Raw genomic sequence first — 19,315 nt, 5'->3', positions numbered from 1 at the left:
ATGAAGGGTGATTCCAAGTTGCCCAGAGTCGAAGATCACATAATAGAATTGGAGAGGTAAAAGACGTGAGATCACATAATAGAATTGGAGAGGTAAAAGACGTGAGCTCGTCGATTAAAAAAAAGAGCAGATCTTTCAAAGTATAAGATTACATTGTTAGATTATTGAGGAAAAGTAAAAAAACAAAGTGAGTTCATCGTTTACAAAAGAGCAGATCTTAGGGAGCGTATGATATCAGTGAGGGAGACGACCCCTTGAAGAAGACCCTGTTGGTCCATCACCCACACTCTGTGCACTCCTCTGTTCACCACTTTCTCTATGGCTTCCTCCATCGTTGCTTCCACACCGCAACTAACCACGTCCCTCTCTTTCCCCGTAGCTTTCTCAGTGAACTCCAGAGCTGTGAGTGACAGCCACGTCTGCAACTCCGGCAAGCGACATCCTTTTAAATCCGTTGCCGAAAACGTACCTATCACTTTCCTATGCCTCCCCTGCAATCTCAAAACACACACAAAATGAAGTATACATTATTTTCAACAATATACATAACCAAGCATATATGATATACCTACAATGAAGCCTACATTGATTAGCTGTAGATGATCCTCTTGTGGTACATCAGGTGCGTGAACGATAGGGACAGCGTTGAGCAGAGCACCCTTCATAACGTTGATGGCACTGGAAACAGTTGTTCTCTCTGTGATGGCGTATACGGAATCATGAACGGCTTTGAGATCGGAGATAGAGCGTGAGAGGACAGTCTTGAGGTCATCAAAGTGATGGTCTCTGAGGAACCTCAAGAGATCCATCTGAGTAAGCATCCTGTAAGCAGAGGCTGACTCAATCAACTCAACTCCTGCAATGGTGTTACTACTCTCTATGCTGCTCTCCACTGGTACTAAAGCTCGATGGATCCCTTTGCCAAACACTTCCATGCACTCTAAGAAGCTGGTATTAGGATTCAGTGTCCAGAGACTAAGTCCTTCGAGGCAATGACCAATGATGGATGACACCTGTGAACCCATCTTGCGATCAAGATCGGAGAGATCAGAGTCTTCCCCGGCGATATGAGCAAGTATGTCGAGCATGGTGAGAATACCGATGTAGTGTTTTCGTACAACTCCAGTTTGTTTATCAGACTCCATGATCATGGAACCGCCGGCTCCGATCCAGTGTCCAGGTGGTGCAGCCACAGGGAGGGCGGAGATAGAGTTAGCAACTAATGTGTTCATTGCGTGGGAGATTGTTGCTGTGTACGGAACCTCCACAAGGCGTCGGTTTCCGGCCGTTAGATCTTTGGCCGTGACATTGATCAGACGGCTGTGATGATCTTCTTCGCTCTTCTCTTGTTGCATTGTTTAGTTGACTAGAGTGTGTCGTGGCTCTGGCTGGAACGTGTTCCTTCGCGAGCATTTTAAGTGTCGATCTTGGCTCGAACTTTGATGCTTTTGGATCAGGACTGCTTGCGATGATCCAGAAGCACGTGGCGACCGGTACTTGCTAGTTACTAGTGACATGCAACGCGTGGCGGTTTCACCAATTATTGAGAGATTGTTTTATGTTTCTTTATGTTTGCTTTGGTAAAAGCAGGAGAGATGGAATTATTTGGGCCTTTTACATGTACGGCCCATTATGATATTTAATGACGAAAATAGGCCTTCGTCTCTTCTTTTGTTATTTTGTTCCTTTGTTAAATTCAATATCTCTTCTCCCTCGCGTCCGGGAATGAAACGACTTTGAGAATCCAAGAACGTGGGAAAGAAATCACTACTGAAGAAACACCGAAGATGGCGAGAATGATGGAAGTGGCGCGCTCGTGAGTGTCTTCTCTCTCTGTATCTTTCGTTTTGTTCGCTGCATTACTCAATTAGCGTAATCGTTTCAAATTTGGTCGACTTCTGTTTGGAGATTTCTTTGTGTTTCTATGATTCGCTCGCTTCGATTTAGGGTTTTCTTTCGTAAATCTTGTAAGACGAACTATGGATTAATTCATACTCGGTTACTCTTAATTAATAATTCGATTCCTTTATGAGATTAAGGATGTGAATTGATGCAAAAATTGCCTCTTTTTGATGAATTTCATAATGGATATGGATGCAATTTAGGGTATTTGAATTGTGCAATGAGAGATTACAAGATTTGATGCTTGTGAAAATCAGCTTATTTGCTTAATTGGTACGTATTCGTGCATTGTAGTGAAGAGAATGGATTTGAAGAACCCAACAATGGAGAAGAAGTTTCATGGGATGATCTGGAGAGAGAAGCTGCTAGTAATATATCGTCTAAAAGAACTCAGGCCGGGAGATCTCACCAGCACGACTCGTTTAGAAAAGGTATATGAGCAAAGGGTTTCTTCCTTATAAAGTATGTTTTGAGTTATGTATGATAAAGTGTGAACCTTTTGTGATAAAGGCATGGTGATGTGATCTGTATAGTCATCATGATAAAGTCGGTGATGATGTTACAAAGCATATAATATCTTTAATTGATCAGGTGGCGAACTTTCTGGAGACTTGTATGAACTGTGGAGGCAAGAACAGAACAGCATAGCTGCAAGACTAGACAAAGAGCTTAAATCCAGGTGGGAATTGGATGAACTGATTGAAGAACAGCTGAGCAGATACCAGTCCCATTACTACAACGCCATGGTTTCAACGTCCTTAAAGGATGTATCTAACCTCGTCCTGCCCACGTGGCTACCGCCTCATGAGCTTGCTGCCGTGGCCTGGCTTGGAGACTGGCGTCCGACCTCCATTCTTGACCTTGTCCGTATCCTGGCCGCTCAAAACCCTGCCTTCTCTCTGTCTGAGTCGAGTGAACGTGTACTCTCTCAGCTTCTCCGTGAGATACGCATTGAGGAGGCCGTGATCGATGAGGAATATGCAGAAATTCAGGCAACATGTGTCCTTCACCTCCCGTTTTCACCGCTCTGCAGTACTCGGTCGCATGAAGAAGCTCTGCGTTCTGTGCAAGAGCTGTTTGGGAACATCCATAAAGTGATCTCAAAGGCACAACGACTCAGGTTTGTTTTTTTCTCTCTACTCCATCATAAAGAAAAGGAATTGTAGAGGATGAACGAAAACAAATACCTGATGACACCAATAGATAGTGGTTAATGTCTTAGTCTTGTTGAGTTATCAGTAGATATGAGCGCATGTTGCTATGGTTGGCAGGTATAAAGTGTTAGAGCTGGTGATGAAGAAGCTACTGAATCAAACAGATACAGCCGAGTTTGTGGTCGCATTTGCAGGGATTCAAGACGCCATCCACCAGTTTGGAGAACAGAAGAAGCTAAAAAGGCTCTATCCAGCGGTTCCTTCACCTCTGAAGGGATCAGGATCATCCAGTTGAGAGCTATTGTATGAGTCCCAGTTTCAGAGTAAAAAAACGAAACGCTGTGATCTTGAATCTGCCTGTTAGGAACTTCTGTCTGTCTATACATCAACTCATAGTCATAGATATCAGTTACCTTAGTATAAACAAACATGTTTGGGTTTGGCTGTCACCGACCACCATATCCTCTGGATTCAGTGGTACTGTACGTACGTCAGTTGTAAGTAACACAACAATATTGACATTTTAAAACCGATTCTTGTATATATAACATTCAGGCTCTTCTTCAATTTGTTGATTCTTTTATCGTTCGTGTTCCTATTAACAAGCAAAATTGCGTCATAACTCATAAAAGTTGTATTGAATGTGTGTTGTAGAGTTTTCATATTTTACCAAAAACATTAGACAAATTGACAAAAAATGGGATATTTTGGAAGGCATATCTTTTGAGAGGAAAGGTTGAAAAGCAAAATTGTTAAAAGCATTGGGCCTGTTTAGCGTTTTGAGGCCCATGTAATTTGAGATGCTCCGACTCGTAACCGGTTTAGGGATTAAAAAAGAAGAAGATTCTAGAACCAAAAAGGGTCATCTTCTCCCGCCTATATCCGCCGAACAAAGGATCCCCTGATCAAAACTTGAACCCTAATTGCCTTTGATCTTAGTTGAATCGGACAGCAGCGAGAAGATGGTGTTGGCGGAACTTGGTAGCCGGATAACCCAGGCCATACAGCAGATGAACAATGTGACAATTATCGATGAAAAGGCTCTGAATGATTGCTTAAACGAGATAACTCGCGCTTTGCTCCAGTCCGATGTCTCTTTCCCCCTTGTGATGGAGATGCAGACTAATATTAAGAAGATCGTCACAACAAGCGCCGGATCATTGAGCAGGTCTTTGATTTAGCAGAACACGATGAAACCCGGGTTAATTCTTTATTTTCTTCAGTTTTTGTGAATTTTAGTTGATCATGATTCTATTTCAGGCTATATTCAATGAACTCTGTAAGATATTGGATCCAGGAAAGCCTGCATTTGCCCCCAAAAAGGCCAAAGCTGGTGTTGTTATGTTCGTTGGATTACAAGGTTAGGTCTCTCTGTTTGATGTTATTGTTTGTTATTCTGTGGTTGTTTTATTATGTTTCTAATCTGCACGTGTGAAATTTTTTGTAAAAAGCGTCAGCTAAATTTGTGACTAATGTTTATAGGTGCTGGGAAAACAACAACGTGTACCAAGTATGCTTATTACCATCAGAAGAAAGGGTACAAACCAGCTCTTGTGTGTGCGGATACCTTCAGGGCAGGTGCTTTCGATCAGCTTAAACAGAATGCCACCAAGGCCAAGATCCCCTTTTATGGAAGGTACTCAAATCAATCCTTTTTGTGGTGTTATATGATCTTGTTCTTGTCTATCCCCTTTGTGTGATGAAGGTTTATATCCTAGTATCAGCTTTCCGCTTATAAGACTTTTGGTGTTTGCATTTCCAAAGGATATTAGATCCTGTCTGTGTAAATGATGGTATATTCTTTGTTGCGGTAGAAGCAATGTACAATATTTATGAAATTGTTTGGTTTAGGTCTGTACCTGCACGAATTTGCAGTGAAAATCACTACAGTTGCTACTTGAATATATTTCTTTTTGGATCATCCAGGCCAGTAGGTTTCGTCATACTTCTCTAGTTCTCTGTGTGACACTTACCTTTAGAGTTTCTATAAGCCCTTTCGCCTTTATTTCCTGTGCTCCGTTTTGTAGAATTCATTACACAGTGCCACTCTATCAAAGGATCTCACATCTTTGCCAAAGAGCTTAACAGTTTGTGACTATGCTATTTGTTGTTTTGGAATTACATCAGTGACAGTAACAGAGGGAAATGGAAAAAAATAAAAGAGGATATTCTGTTCTCTAGAATAATCTAATGCTGAGTTGTGATCCTTTGCAGCTACACAGAATCCGATCCTGTGAAAATTGCTGTTGACGGAGTTGAGAGGTTCAAGAAAGAAAAATGTGATCTTATTATTGTTGACACCAGTGGTCGCCATAAACAAGAAGCATCTCTCTTTGAAGAAATGCGTCAAGTTGCTGAAGCAACGGTATGCGTTGTTGTCTTGAAGTCTTTTGTTTATTCCTGGTTGATGTTGGAGGCTTTGATCATGGTCTTTTCACTTTACAGCAACCAGATCTTGTTATATTTGTTATGGATAGCAGTATTGGTCAAGCTGCATTTGATCAAGCTCAAGCATTTAAGCAAACTGTTGCTGTTGGAGCTGTAATTATTACTAAGATGGACGGCCATGCCAAGGGTGGTGGTGCTCTTTGCGCGTATGTATTTCTGACTCTTCATGTGTACTCGATATTGTCAAGATAAAAAATCTTGTTGGCTTTTCTAGTTAAATAAGTGAATCTGGAAGTTGTATTTTCATCTTTTAGTGTTGCAGCTACAAAAAGTCCTGTGATATTCATTGGAACAGGAGAGCATATGGATGAGTTTGAAGTGTTTGACGTCAAACCATTTGTCAGCCGTCTCTTAGGTAACTTTCGTGGAATTTATTGTAAGATTAGCATCATTTTGAGGAGTAATCAGAGGGTCCCCAATAGGTTCTTGTCTCAGAATCTTGATAATGTCTATGTGTACAACAGGAATGGGTGATTGGTCTGGTATCGTGGATAAAATACAAGAGGTGGTACCTAAAGATCTACAGCATGAACTTGTAGAAAAGGTCTCTCAGGGTAACTTTACGTTGAGAACTCTGTACGACCAGTTCCAGTGCTCACTGAATCTTCCACTTAATCAGGTCAGAATCTCTTGTTCAATAGTTGTCTGTACCGTGTGCTGATTGATTAAACAAAATAATGTATTGGTTTGTAGCTTTACTCGATGCTGCCTGGAATTAGTGCTCAATTGATGCCGAAAGGACATGAAGAAGAAAGCCGAGCGAAGATGAAGCGATACATGACAATGATGGATTCTATGACAGATAAAGGTGAGAGAACAACTTCTTATTTGGAGAAAGTTTCTCAGTAGAATTGATAGTAAGTTTTGAGCATTATGTGATGGGTGGCTGTGCAGAACTGGACAGCTCAAACCCAAAGGTGTTTAGCGAGTCAAGGATAATGCGGATAGCGAGAGGGTCAGGGAGGTTTGTAAGAGAAGTGATGGAGATGTTGGAAGAGTACAAGAGGATAGCAAAGACTATGAAAGGGATAAAGATACCAAAGAACGGAGACATGAGCAAGGTCATACCGCCTCAGATGTTAAAACAGATAGGCGGCATGGGTGGTCTGCAGAGTCTCATGAAGCAGATGGGTTCGGCTAAGGACATGATGGGAATGTTTGGTGGCAGAGACAAGTAGTTTCTATCTTTCTTGCACAGTCGCACACAGTGCACGGGAGGGGTCACTGGTGAAACTTATTATTACATATAAGAAAATGGGAGATTTGTATAATCAGGAAGAAGATAACATGTGTTTTAAGTTTTAACACATTCTAATGACTAAAATGCTTAATTGTTGTTACTTTTTTAATACTTTTAATTGTTGTCTCAAAAACATACGATCAATTATATTTAGAACCACTTATCATGGTCCAAAATTAAATTATAATATTCAAACTTCTAAATAGTGGAATATTAATTAAAACCAATAATATTTTTTCATTTATGTAAGTAGTGTTCGTATATATTTAAAATAATAAACATGAAAAAGTTATAGATGATTCATAAAATTTAATAATATTGGCAAAAAAAAAAATATTACCGGATAAATAATGATAGTAATTATTAAATTTGTGTTGGATTTCTTCAATCCTTTTTTTTTTATTATTATTATTTTGCTTTTATCAAATTTCCATTTTCTTTTTGTGTGTGTCTGTGAGTTGAGAGCCTAATGGAAATTTAGGGGAGTTAAAAAAATGTAAAAAGGAGAGACAGAGAGAAATAAAGGGACGAGATTTAAAGTGGGGATGGTAGATCAACGGCGGAGAGAGGAAGAGAGAGATTCATCGTCCTGATTATAAATATAAGTGAGAGAACAGAAAAGGGCCGACGGGGAAAAAGAAAAGGAAAAAAAGCTCTAAACCCTAAAAAAAAAGTGAAAGTCCAATTCGATTTTGCTCTTTAGCGTTTCGGTGTTTCAGAGCCCATTACACGCGTTTTCAGACTCCTCTTCCTTCCTTTGTCTCTTCTGTGTAAGTACCTTCTTCTTCTTCTTCTTCTTCTTCTTCTTCTTCTTCCACTTCCTCCTCTCTTCTTCGTTTCGCTTTTCCGATTTATCGTGTTTTGTGAATAAGGGAGAGAACTGTTCGCCGTTGTGTCTTCTTCTTCTGTTTTCTATCGCAATTGTTTGTTTCCCGGGTCTAATGTGTCTCTTCTTCGTTTTGATCTCTCATGAGGACTGTTGAATTGTGTCAAAGAAAACATCTTTACGAATAAATTGATTCAATTTTGCCTTTTGTCTTGTTTCAGGATAATGGATACTACTACTAATCATCCTTCAGACCTGGTTGATGTGGACGTTGCTCTTGAGATAGTGGATTCTGATACACAAACACAACAACCCATTGGTAAGCGTAGGAGGCAGAAGAAGTCTGAGGTGTGGGATCACTTCATCACGGAAGTTGTTAGTCCTGACACTAAAAAAGCTCGTTGCATGCACTGCAACAAATCCTTTGCCTACATTAATGGCACTAAGGCTTCAGGAACTAGCCACCTTAAGCGTCATATTGACTTGGGTATTTGTGCTAAGAGCTCTGAGTTCAAGAAGCTCTCTCCAACTCCAATCAAGGAGGAAAGCACGCCAACGCCAACACCAATCAAGGAGGAAACCAATTCCTCCTCCTGCCTTCCCAAGAAACGTCGGATCTCTTCTTCTCCTGTTGTTCATCCTCCTCTTGATCAAGATCGCTGCAACCATGAGATGGCTAAGATGATCATCATGCATGATTACCCTCTTCATATGGTCGAGCACCCTGGTTTTGTTGGTTTCCTTAAGGCTCTTCGTCCGCAGTTCTGTGTGGCAAGCTTCAAGACCGTTCATGATGATTGTGTCTCTATGTTTTTATCCCAAAAGCAGAAAATCTTGGACTTTATTGGAAAGATTCCTGGGGGAGTTAATCTTACTGTAGACGTGTGGTCATCAAAGCAATCAGTGGGTTATGCTTTTCTGACTGGACACTTTATTGATAAAGACTGGAATTTGACTCACCGTCTTCTGAATGTTGCTGTTGTGGCTTCTCCTGATTCAGATTTTGCTTTAAACCAACCTGTCGAAGCTTGTTTATCCGAGTGGAAGTTGGAAGGAAAGATTTCAAGCATCGCTGTCAGCCAATCACTAGTAAATAAGACCTCCGTTGAGAATCTCAGAGGTTATTTGTCTGCTAGGAATCAGCATGTGTTGAATGGTCAGTTGTTGATGGGAAAATGCTATGCTCGCCTCCTAAGCAGCATGGCGCAAGATGCACTCACAGCTGAACACCTCCAAGAACCTATAAAGAATGTCCGAGATAGCATCAAGCATGTTAAAACCAACCAGGTTTGGGGAGACAGATTTGATGACCTGAAGAAACAGTTTCCAACCCCTTCTTCTAACAAAGATCTTCTCATTGACAACCAAACGAGATGGGACACAAGTTACAACATGTTGCTGGCTGCATGTGAACATAGACAAGTGTTTTCTAGTTTGGAAACTTGCTATCCTGAGTACAAAATATCTATATCTCCTGAAGACTGGAGAAAGATTGAGAGTCTCTGCTCATGCTTGAAGGTTCTCTTCGAAGCCGGTAATGCCTTGACTGGGCCACACCACTTGTTAGCAAGCGATTTCTACCATGAGATGACAAAGCTTCAGCTAGAGCTGAGTCGACACACTGCCATGTGTGAAGACCCGGATGTCAGAAACCTAGCAAACTCGTTGAGGGAAAAATTTGACCAGTACTGGAGAGGAAACTTCCTGGTTTTGGCAGTTGCAGGGGTCATGGATCCCCGGTTCAAAATGCAGTTCATTGACTTCACCTTCAATAAGTCGTATGGTGATGATGCAAAAAAATGGACCAAGACTGTCAATGACGCCGTCCATGATCTGTATCTTAACTACAGTGAAGATAATCTGTTGGGTGCTTATGTGGATCATGGCTTTTCGGAAATAGAAGTGGCTCAGGAATCTCACTTCCATCAAGACATGGCTGAAGATGCCAACACAGGGAATGGGCAATCAGGTGATGAGTCAAGTACACAACAAGAGCAAACCACTGAGGCACATCAACATGAGAGACAGAGTAAGGTAGAGAAGCAAAATGTGGTAAGGCTTCGGGAGGGAGTGAGTGAAGAGAGTCAGCTAACAGAAGAGGATCAGCAACATTGTGATGATTCTCAAGTACATGCAATGGCAGAGGAAGACAACATACTATTTCCGGTTGACGTGCTTCTCCAGGAAGGGTCTACCCTCGTCACAATAGGCGAATCATTTTCAGACTTTGATGATATGTACATGCCAGAGATGAAAACGGAGCTTGATCAATACCTGGAAGAAGAACTGATTCCGAGGTCAGAAGACTTTAACGTTCTGAGCTGGTGGAGGCTCAACAGCACAAACTACCCAACCCTTTCAAAGATGGCTGTGGATCTCCTCTCTGTCACCTTCAGTACCGTCTCTCCTGATTCTGTATTCGAAACAGAGGTGAAGCAAATGGACAATTACAAGACCTCCCTTTCTCGTGCAACCTTGGAGGCTCTCTTGTGCACTAAGGAGTGGTTCAAAAATGAAACTTTATGAAACCTTTTCAATTCTTTCTTATTCTTTTGGTTCTAGAGCATAGTGTAATCAGCATTTGATCAGATTTGAAATTAGTTATAAGAAAAACTTTCACATTACTAAGAAGGCTTCTTTGTCCCTCCAAATCACTCATTTTTGTCCTACTCATCATTTTTGGTTCTTGGTCTTCTACAAATCGACTCATTGACAGTATTTGACATACATTTTGGTTTATTTCATTTAAACTATCAAGCCCACTAAACGGGTGGGAAGGAATCATTGAAAAGGAATTAAAAATGTAAATGAAAAAGTTTTGGGATCTAATTGTAGTACCATTGTTTCTACTCATTCAGATGTGGAGTAGATGGATTCTGAATCAATCAATCATAGGTGGCCAGGTGGGTGAGTATTTGTGTTGTTGACATCATCATTTCCATTGAATTTTAAAAATTTGGTGTACTAACTACTAAGGTTTAAACCTTGTAAGTAATACAAGAAGGAGAAAGAGTGTAACTCGTGCTTATATACATGTGTAGTGTAGACATCAAGTAGGTGGTTTATGAAAAAGAGACAATTGACTTTGAGTGGGCAACCACTAAAACACTCTGCACTGAGCAGAGGACTCGAACCGTTGATTATTATTAAAAAAATAAAAAAAGTGAAAACAAACAAAACGGAGTCGGACAAGAGGTCAGTGTCCCCACCACTCAGAGAGCCACGTGTGTCAATCTGAGCCATCATCTCATCTTGGTCGAATTGCATGGGACTTGGATTTGGGGCCTTATTAAAACTTTAATGTGGACATCAAAATCACATGTAACGTCTAATAAGAGATAGAAGAAGAAAGAGATTTGGCGTTAGCGACAAGGAGAGGTCAGGATTGGTCATAAATCTAAAAATCCAAAGTGTAAACCCATCCAAAACCCTTATCCTCAACTTTTTTCTTATATATCTTCTCTTCAACCTCTCTCTCTATCTTTCGCCTACTTTTTTTTTCTTTCTTGTGGCTCTTTTCTTGATAGCTCTGGTCTGGTCAGAATCTTCGTTCCAAGGTACCTTACCTACCTACCTACCTACCTCCCACTATCTGATCTAATCATGTGTGGATTCATTCTTTTTTTATATTACCTTTACACATGATCTAATTATATTGCGTACATGTTTGTTTTTGGATGAAAGGATCATCAATGGCACCGAGGTCGAGCAAAGGGAAATCAAACAACCGAGGGAAAGGAGGAGATAAGAAGAAGAAAGAAGAGAACGTGTTGGCTCCGAGTCTGGTTGAGATCACAGTCACAACTCCGTACGAGACCAAAGTGATACTCAAGGGAGTCTCTACTGACAAAATCATTGATGTGAGAAGGCTTTTGGCATCTCACGTTAAGACTTGCCATTTCACCAACTATTCTCTCTCCCATAAGGTAAATTATTTTTTGATAAGCCAATCCAATAATATCTCATCGCTTTTATCACCAAAGAAGAAGAAGATGTGACTGAACTTATGATATTGGTATAGGTGAAAGGGCAAAAATTGAATGACAACATCCAAGTTGCTTCCCTCAAGCCTTGTTTCCTCCGCATGATTCCAGGTTAGTCCAAAACAATATGTTCCCAACTAGATTTAGTATAGTCTTATATTATTATTGCAAACAACTTTCGAATTAAAGAAAAAAGAACACAACATTCGCATTTGGTCTTCTTTTATGTAAGTGGCACAGAAAGTGTCACAGTGAGTCAGTGACAGTGAGATAAGGCACCACTAATCATTGTTTAATTGTACCAATACCAGAATCGTAATTTGGTTCGTATTATATTGGTTAGTTCTTTTTTGTTCACTTTACCCTCAGAGTTTGTGTTATTTACCGTTTTTGCCACAGAGGAGTACAAAGAGCAGAGCCAAGCTTGGACTCAGGTGCGGAGAGTCGTAGACATCGTAGCGTGCACCACCAGGTTCTCCTCCGCTTCCCCCAAATCCCCCAACGGGAAACCCATCGTCGTCGCCGGCAGCAACAACAATGCCATTCAGGCGCCGGCCTCGCCGGAGGGGCTCGACATGGTCGCTATCCACCCAACCCCAAAGCTTTCTCAATTTTACGACTTTTTCTCCGTTGCTCACCTCTCTCCTCCGATTCTTCGTAAGTTTTTTTTAACACTCACTAGGCTCTCTCTCTGCGGTTGATTGATTGAGATTTTCACAGCTCATTGGCTCTTTCTCGTTTCAATATTTTTGATATGCAGATTTGAAGAAGGTCGATGGCAGTAAAGAAGAAGAAGAAGAAGAAGAAGAAGAAGAAGAAGAAGAAGCTGGAGATGGTTACCATTTTGGACTTAAGGTTAAGATTTGCAATGGGAAGGTTATACATGTGGTTGCTTCTGTGAATGGGTTCTTCGCCGTTGGAAAACAGCTCTCACATTGTCATTCCATTGTTGATTTGCTTCAGAACGTCAGCAATGCTTTTGCCAAGGTATATTTTAAAATCAATGCTTTTGTTTTTTTTTTTCCATAAAGAAACAAGCTTTTTAACATTGTATTGGGAATTGATGCAGGCATATGAATCTCTAATGAAAGCTTTCACTGACCGGAACAAGGTGAAATAGCTGTTTTTACGTTTTTAGTTAATGATTTTGTTTTTGAGGATTTTTTTTCAAGATCAATTTTTTTGAAGTTTGGCTTCATTTGTTTTTTTTTCAGTTTGGCAACCTCCCGTATGGATTACGGATTAATACATGGCTTGTACCTCCTCCTGTTTCTGAGTCTACTTCAACTTTTTCTCCTTTACCAACAGAGGATGGACATTGGGGTGGGAATGGTGGAGGTCAAGGGATGAATGGTGAATACGATCTTCGACCTTGGGCTGCTGAGTTTTCTGTATTAGCTACGCTTCCTTGCAAGACTGAGGAGGAGAGGGTTGTTCGAGATAAGAAAGCTTTCTTGCTTCATAATCAGTTTCTCGATACCTCGGTTCGAAAAGCTGTTAGAGCCATTTGCAACGTGATGGATACTAATCAACACACTACTGGATTACTTTCAGGCTCGATCCTTCTTGAGGATCATGTTGGAGATTTGTTTATTACTGTAAAACGTGATATAGCCAGCCTTGACCCAAAGCCTGAAGCTACATGTCAAAATGAACCATTTGTTCTATCATCCAAGGAACTTGCTGAAAAGAATTTGCTAAAAGGGATAACAGCTGATGAGAGTAAGATTGTTCACGTAAGTGATTTCTCATCCTTTTCTCAGCTATATGTAAAGAATGACTGTTTCTGCACTATAAGGTTTTGCTAACATCATTATCACATCAAATAGCATTTTTCGTAGATGACTGAATTATATTAGAGCTATAATCGTCCGCAATGCATTTACTTTTTCATGCATGTGTAATTTCTTCTAAAGATTATAACCAATGAAGAAATATTTCCAGGATACTCTGGCTTTAGGCACAGTTATTGTAAGGCACTGTGGATATACAGCGGTGGTACATGTCGAGGGTAAAACGCAGAAGGCAATGTCTGATTTCCGTGATATTTTGATTGATGACCTGCCGGACGGAGGAGCGAATGCTCTTAACCTTAACAGGTATGTCCCCCCAAGATTTTTAATACAATACGGTATTTTGCACATCGTGTTCATATTAAAAAAATCCATTTTATTGTGGGTCTCTCTACGACTCTGTCTCTACCTTTTGAGTATTCATTGGTAAATGAATCAAAGGTTATTCCCGAGTATATCTATAACATTGCTGTGTTCTCATCCCTTGCGAAAAGACATATCTGAGCGTCTAACTTCTTCTTTTCCATCTTGATTGTTACCTTTATTGCAGCTTAAGGGTTCAGCTTCACAGGGCCCATAGTGTTGGAACATCTGGAGAGAACCAGCCCACACAGCTTGATTCGGATGATATAGAGTCTTGTAGATGTATTGCACCGGAGTTAGTAAAAGCTAACTTAACAAAATTAGAAGAGAAATGGGTATCTTCTGTAAGACCCATTAGATGGGAGCTCGGTTCTTGCTGGGTTCAGCATCTACAAAAGAAAGAAACAGACGTCTGTGGAAAGCCTGCAACTAATGATGAGACTGAACTTTCAGTTAAAGGCTTGGGGAAACAATTTAAAGTTTTAAAGACCAAAAGTAAGAAATCAGAAAATAATCGTACCGTGAAGGAAAAGGAAAAAGATATCAGACTACACGAGTTAAATGGGGAGGCTGATCTAGGGAAGAAAAGCATTGACGAATATTTTGAGACTGAACTGAAGGAACTGCTTTCTGAAGAAGCTTTCTCTCGCCTAAAAGAAACTGGAACCGGTCTCCATTTAAAGGTTCGCTTTTCTTATATTTTGGACTATTAACCACGAGAAAAAAGGTCCTGCATTTGTTTATGTATGGTTCCTTTTTTATTCTTTGATGGACACCGTGGTGCTTACTTGAAAATTATTTGTGATACAGTCAAAAGAAGAGCTTACTAAGATGGTATATGGTTACTATGATGAAATTGCTTTGCCAAGGCTGGTATGTTTTTAGTTAGATAACAGATATAATTTTCTGAACATATCTTTGACCATACTTATCAAGTAATCATTGTAATGGTTTACTAGGTAGCAGATTTCGGGTCACTGGAGCTTTCTCCAGTTGATGGTCGCACAATGACTGACTTCATGCATATAAGAGGTCTCCAAATGCGTTCGCTAGGACATGTGGTAAGAATGCTTTACCTTGTCAATGACGCCTTTCCCTGTTGCCAAGTTATTTTGATTTTTTGAGAGAGTAAAGCTAATATGTTCATCTAAAGGGATTTTGTTGAGGTCAGAAGTAGTTTACTGTACAGCTGTTAATGACTCCACTATACCTATGGATCAGGCTAAACTTGCTGAGAAACTTCCTCATATACAGTCCATCTGTATACATGAGATGATTACGAGAGCTTTCAAGCATCTTCTTAGGGCGGTTATTGCATCTGTCAATAATGTGGCAAAGCTACCTGTGGCAATAGCTGCATCATTAAACTTCATGCTTGGCCGCCGTGAATCGGAAGGGTGTGATAGGATCCCCAGTGAAGAGTATTGTCTCAGATTACAATGGCTACAGAATTTTCTTTCCAGAAAATTTGGTTGGATACAGACAGATGAGTTCAATCATTTGAAAAAAATTTCCATCCTCCGAGGACTCTGCCAAAAGGTTAAGTATCTCTGTGTTAATGTATTGCTGCTTGTATCAGAATTATAGTTCTTTATTGATTTCATGCTTTTAAACAGGTTGGGTTAGAACTAGTTCCAAGAGATTATGACTTCGATTCCCCAAATCCTTTCAAGAGTTCTGACATTTTTGGATTGGTACCTGTGTGCAAGGTTGGTCACTCCATTCCAATATTAGTTTGACTAACAGCGATTCGGTCACAATCTGTTTTTTTTTTTCTACGACTGCTTGGATTTTGGTCCATAGAAATATGGTTCAAATGCTAGACAATAATCTTTAAGATATATGTTTGTTTGATCAGCATGTGCTGTGTATATCATCTGACGGAAGGACACTCTTGGAGTCATCAAAAATTGCTCTTGACAAAGGAAAACTAGATGATGCTGTGAATTATGGAACAAAGGTGTCATTTCTTTTGATAGCTACGTTTTCATCATTCTTTAACCAACTGAACTGTTATCCAAGAGATGTTGACTTCTTACATTTCGTAGGCATTGGTCAAGATGATTGCTGTCTGTGGGCCTTATCATAGAAATACTGCTTGTGCGTACAGCCTTCTCGCAGTTGTACTGTACCACACTGGCGATTTTAACCAGGTATTATCATCTCTCACCTTCTTACTAAATGGCAACTTTGATTATTAGGTCAAGGAACATTAAAGAGAGTTTGTAGAGTTTTATGTTCTGCTTCTGCTTCTAGCTAGGCACCCTATCTCTAATGTTCTATCCTCTCTTGATCAGGCAACGATATATCAGCAGAAGGCTCTAGATATAAATGAGAGAGAACTTGGTCTCGACCATCCTGACACTATGAAAAGCTATGGGGATCTTTCTGTATTTTATTATCGTCTTCAACACTTCGAATTGGCACTAAAGTAAGTGATGCATAATGATCTCTTATAGTTATATGGTCACTAAAAATAGAACCGTACTACTTTGTTTTTCCATCATATTTGTCGTGTTGCCTTGGAATGAGTTATGGTCCAACCTCTCCTCTGATTGGCTCCTTCTAAATGTTATCTTTCTAATAATTTATATTTGTTACCTTTTTATAGATATGTGAACCGTGCGTTGTTTCTTCTTCACTTCACTTGTGGGCTATCTCACCCAAATACTGCTGCCACATATATCAATGTGGCTATGATGGAAAAAGAAGTAGGGAATGATAATCTAGCTCTAAGATACTTGCATGAAGCTCTAAAGTGCAATAAAAGATTGCTAGGAGCGGACCATATTCAGGTTCCTCCCTTATCTTTCTTGCCTCACTTTGCGCCCATTCTGAAACTAATCATGCTTTTGTGTCTTTACTTTGCCAGACAGCGGCAAGCTATCATGCAATAGCTGTGGCTCTCTCTTTCATGGAAGCACATTCATTGAGTGTGCAACATGAACAAACTACACTTCAGATACTTACAGCAAAACTTGGACCAGATGACCTTCGTACACAGGTGATTGATTTGCTCCTAGTTCATTATCTTAATTCCTAAGTTTCTGTCATAACGCATGGAGGAGTAGGAATCATCCGATCTCAGCTGAATAATTTACTCTTACTGGTAAAGTAAGAAAGTGTATGTTTTGAACTCTTAGACATACTTGTTTTGTTTTCTTTATTTATCTCTCACAGGATGCTGCTGCATGGCTTGAATATTTTGAATCAAGAGCCATAGAGCAGCAGGAAGCAGCCCGAAATGGAGTCCCAAAGTCTGATGCTTCCATCGCGAGCAAAGGCCACCTTAGGTACTAAAATGGATATCTCCCAGAACACATAAAGGATATGGTAATTATTTCATTGGCACCAAAGTCCGACCTTTGTTGCAGTGTATCAGATCTCGTGGACTATATAAGTTCTGATCCCGATACTAAAGGAAGTGTTGCTCACAGGAAACAGCGGCGCGCCAGGGTAATCACTTAGGTCACTCATTTTGGATTTTGTTCTGTTCATTAGGTCACTCATTTTGGGTTTTGTTGAGTGTACAATAACCTGATTAAATACCTGTCAATTGTGTAATACTCTGGTTGTAAAGTTTGAACTCAAACTATGCTGCTTGGTTTTCTAGATGTATGTCTAAATGGAATATTGATCTAAAGGCATTCCATGCCCTAGAAGTTAATGGAAAAAAAAAACATGTGAGATATTGAAACGAAAAGAATGAATGGATATATAGCTCTAGGTTTTACTGTCAAAGGTTTGTGACATTACTTTTGTTTCAACAGGTATCACAAGCCAATGATACTGTTGCGTCAGGTGATGATGCCACCCATAGAGTTGCTCCACAGAATGGCATTGCTACATGGAATGATGTCACAGAAGCGAATGTCATTATGAGTAGGGCCGAAGAAAATGATCCTGATGCAGTTGTTGATGAGATCAAAACAGGTGATATCGTAGTTCACAGACTAAATGTGGACAGCCGAATTGTGGAAGAGTCAACTTTAGATGAGGGCTGGCAAGAGGCATACTCAAAGGGGAGATCTGGAAATGGTGCGAGAAGGAAAAGGCAGCCTGATCTTATGAAAAAAAGAATGTCGTTTAACAGAAATCTCACTGGGAGACAGAATGTTCAGCAACAGAACTTATCTTCTCGGTTGCAGAAAACAACTGTGAGACCCTCCCTCTCTAAGTCACCATCCCATAGGGCTCTGAAGAACACAGAGATAGATGTCAGTAAAAATACAACTAAGCCACAGTCAAAGGCTTCTGGTTCTGCTGCTGTGACCAGTATTACTTTGGCTTCAAAGTCTCTCTCATACAAAGATGTTGCTGTGGCACCACCAGGTACAATTCTGAAGCCAGTGTTAGAAAAAGTAGAATTGCCTTTGGAGAGCACTGAAAGTCAGATGTACAGGACTTCAAGTTCGTCAGCTGAAGCAGAAAGCAAATCTGACACTGTAATGTTGGATTTGCCAATCGAAGGAGCAGAGCTTCCCTGTGAAAAGCAGGAATCACAAGAAGGTGGTGAGTCAGTGGAAAATTTAACGTCAGAGTCTGAAGGGGATCTGGGGTCCTGTCAGGGGCAAAAGGCTTCTGATATAAGCAGGAAAAAGCTATCAGCCTCCGCAGAGCCTTACAATCCTGGAGGTTTCTTGGTTATTGATCTGCAAAGCTTAGCAGCAACAACAGGCAACTACCCGATTATGGTTGCAGACCCTATTTCCTGGGCTGGAGTTTCATGTGGGATTCACTCACCACCATATTACAGTGTTAATAACTTAAATGGAGTTGGGATGCCAAGAAGCATGAATCCAGATGCACCAGAGTTTGTTCCGAGGAGATCCGTGCAGAATAGCTCTCAACATGCAGGTGAAGATGCAAGTGTATCTGTTGACCCCATCAGTTGCCTAAAAGCCGAGTCAGGAGATACCTCAAGGGATAGTGCTGCAACTGAGATAGTATATAGTAGAGAAGAGGAGAGTAGAGCAAACGCAAATGAGACAAATGGAGATGAAGGGTTTGTGATTGTGGCAAAGAAGAGGAGGAGGAAGAACAAGTTTCGACTTACAAACGATGCGGCTGGGTAGTACCATCAACTGCCGTCAGTTTGTGCATGATCTGATAAGTGGGTTTGATGAGGTTAACAAAATAAAGCTTCTTGCGAAGCAGAGTATATCTTCTTAACTCATTTTCTTCTTGGGATTAGCTAGTTGGCTGCTTTTATTCGTATGGTGCACTCTCGATGTAGCTTGGCCCGTTGTGTTGTAAATTTTTGTAGCTATTATATGTTTTGTTTCTGAGTTCGTGGCCTGTTCGTTGGATCACATTTGAGTACATAGCAAAAAGTTCCTAAAATGTGGAGTCTGAATCCGGTAGGGACGCACTAAAGCTGTCCAAACTATGCTCGGTTCGAAATCAAATCCTTTAGTGACTCAGCTGTTTAAAACCGTAAACCTCTAACCTCTAAGGACCATTCAGAGGTTTTGATTTGGCTCGATCTCCTAACGGCTGAACTACCGTAATGAGTAGATCACATGTTCAGCATTGAAATTGATTCAGCACATGTTCTGCATTCAAATTGATTCAGCATTCAGAGGTTTTGATTCAGCATCTAAGCA

General features: G+C 40.4%; 3 protein-coding genes and 2 pseudogenes across 8 annotated transcripts; 4 read left to right on the top strand and 1 right to left on the bottom strand.

The window, feature by feature from the left end:
* Positions 1–114: 114 nt before the first annotated feature.
* LOC104740219 (SNF1-related protein kinase regulatory subunit gamma-like PV42a) lies at positions 115–1,418 on the bottom strand. 3 transcript variants are annotated; one of them, XM_087486474.1, is made up of 2 exons: positions 569–1,418; positions 115–491 (listed from the first exon to the last, which is right to left on the bottom strand). In XM_087486474.1, exons 1-2 carry the CDS (start codon positions 1,353–1,355, stop codon positions 481–483), a joined length of 798 nt encoding a protein of 265 aa, XP_087342600.1. In that variant the 5' UTR covers positions 1,356–1,418; the 3' UTR covers positions 115–480. The 3 variants fall into 3 exon arrangements, with proteins under 3 accessions (XP_087342600.1, XP_010459054.1, XP_010459055.1); XM_010460752.3 differs by having other exon boundaries at positions 573–1,418; XM_010460753.3 differs by having other exon boundaries at positions 585–1,418.
* LOC104774049 (uncharacterized) lies at positions 1,321–3,637 on the top strand. The gene is made up of 4 exons (XM_010498718.3): positions 1,321–1,816; positions 2,197–2,333; positions 2,494–3,022; positions 3,174–3,637. Exons 1-4 carry the CDS (start codon positions 1,788–1,790, stop codon positions 3,349–3,351), a joined length of 873 nt encoding a protein of 290 aa, XP_010497020.2. The 5' UTR covers positions 1,321–1,787; the 3' UTR covers positions 3,352–3,637.
* A 289-nt stretch (positions 3,638–3,926) lies between these two features.
* Positions 3,927–6,877, top strand: LOC104740217 (signal recognition particle subunit SRP54 1-like; annotated as a pseudogene). The gene is made up of 9 exons (XR_015579286.1): positions 3,927–4,224; positions 4,317–4,416; positions 4,539–4,692; positions 5,271–5,421; positions 5,502–5,650; positions 5,759–5,859; positions 5,969–6,123; positions 6,198–6,312; positions 6,399–6,877. The product of XR_015579286.1 is annotated as a signal recognition particle subunit SRP54 1-like (transcript).
* A 488-nt stretch (positions 6,878–7,365) lies between these two features.
* LOC104743315 (zinc finger BED domain-containing protein DAYSLEEPER pseudogene) lies at positions 7,366–10,194 on the top strand (annotated as a pseudogene). The gene is made up of 2 exons (XR_015580886.1): positions 7,366–7,514; positions 7,792–10,194. The product of XR_015580886.1 is annotated as a zinc finger BED domain-containing protein DAYSLEEPER pseudogene (transcript).
* Positions 10,195–10,887: 693 nt separating this feature from the next.
* On the top strand, positions 10,888–19,052 carry LOC104774021 (protein REDUCED CHLOROPLAST COVERAGE 3). Of its 2 annotated transcripts, XM_010498693.3 has the most exons (22): positions 10,888–11,127; positions 11,255–11,496; positions 11,592–11,664; positions 11,953–12,210; positions 12,314–12,540; positions 12,623–12,664; positions 12,768–13,289; positions 13,498–13,652; positions 13,897–14,392; positions 14,520–14,582; positions 14,669–14,770; positions 14,931–15,248; positions 15,326–15,418; positions 15,568–15,669; positions 15,758–15,862; positions 16,007–16,140; positions 16,321–16,504; positions 16,582–16,713; positions 16,890–17,002; positions 17,084–17,165; positions 17,480–18,041; positions 18,112–19,052. In XM_010498693.3, exons 2-22 carry the CDS (start codon positions 11,263–11,265, stop codon positions 18,156–18,158), a joined length of 4,044 nt encoding a protein of 1,347 aa, XP_010496995.2. In that variant the 5' UTR covers positions 10,888–11,127; positions 11,255–11,262; the 3' UTR covers positions 18,159–19,052. The 2 variants fall into 2 exon arrangements, with proteins under 2 accessions (XP_010496995.2, XP_010496994.2); XM_010498692.2 differs by having other exon boundaries at positions 17,480–19,052.
* Positions 19,053–19,315: the final 263 nt, after the last annotated feature.

This window comes from Camelina sativa, chromosome 14 (genome assembly GCF_030686135.1).
Source record: "Camelina sativa cultivar CO46 ecotype springtype chromosome 14, ASM3068613v1".
NCBI lineage: Eukaryota > Viridiplantae > Streptophyta > Magnoliopsida > Brassicales > Brassicaceae > Camelina > Camelina sativa.
The sequence above is the reverse complement of the archived record's forward strand: the minus strand, read 5'-3'. Positions and strand labels throughout refer to the sequence as shown.

What these genes read in the sequence shown, in the direction of transcription:
- LOC104774021 (XM_010498692.2), top strand. Translation starts at nt 11,263, where the DNA reads ATGGCACCGAGGTCGAGCAAAGGGAAATCAAACAACCGAGGGAAAGGA. An exon ending in CTGTGAATTATGGAACAAAG is followed by an intron (nt 15,670 to 15,757) that starts GTGTCATTTCTT and finishes TACATTTCGTAG; the next exon opens with GCATTGGTCAAGATGATTGC. An exon ending in GCGAGCAAAGGCCACCTTAG is followed by an intron (nt 17,003 to 17,083) that starts GTACTAAAATGG and finishes CCTTTGTTGCAG; the next exon opens with TGTATCAGATCTCGTGGACT.
- LOC104740219 (XM_010460752.3), bottom strand. Translation starts at nt 1,355, where the DNA reads ATGCAACAAGAGAAGAGCGAAGAAGATCATCACAGCCGTCTGATCAAT. An exon ending in TAATCAATGTAGGCTTCATT is followed by an intron (nt 492 to 572) that starts GTAGGTATATCA and finishes TTGAGATTGCAG; the next exon opens with GGGAGGCATAGGAAAGTGAT.
- LOC104774049 (XM_010498718.3), top strand. Translation starts at nt 1,788, where the DNA reads ATGGCGAGAATGATGGAAGTGGCGCGCTC. An exon ending in ATGATGGAAGTGGCGCGCTC is followed by an intron (nt 1,817 to 2,196) that starts GTGAGTGTCTTC and finishes CGTGCATTGTAG; the next exon opens with TGAAGAGAATGGATTTGAAG. An exon ending in TCAAAGGCACAACGACTCAG is followed by an intron (nt 3,023 to 3,173) that starts GTTTGTTTTTTT and finishes TATGGTTGGCAG; the next exon opens with GTATAAAGTGTTAGAGCTGG.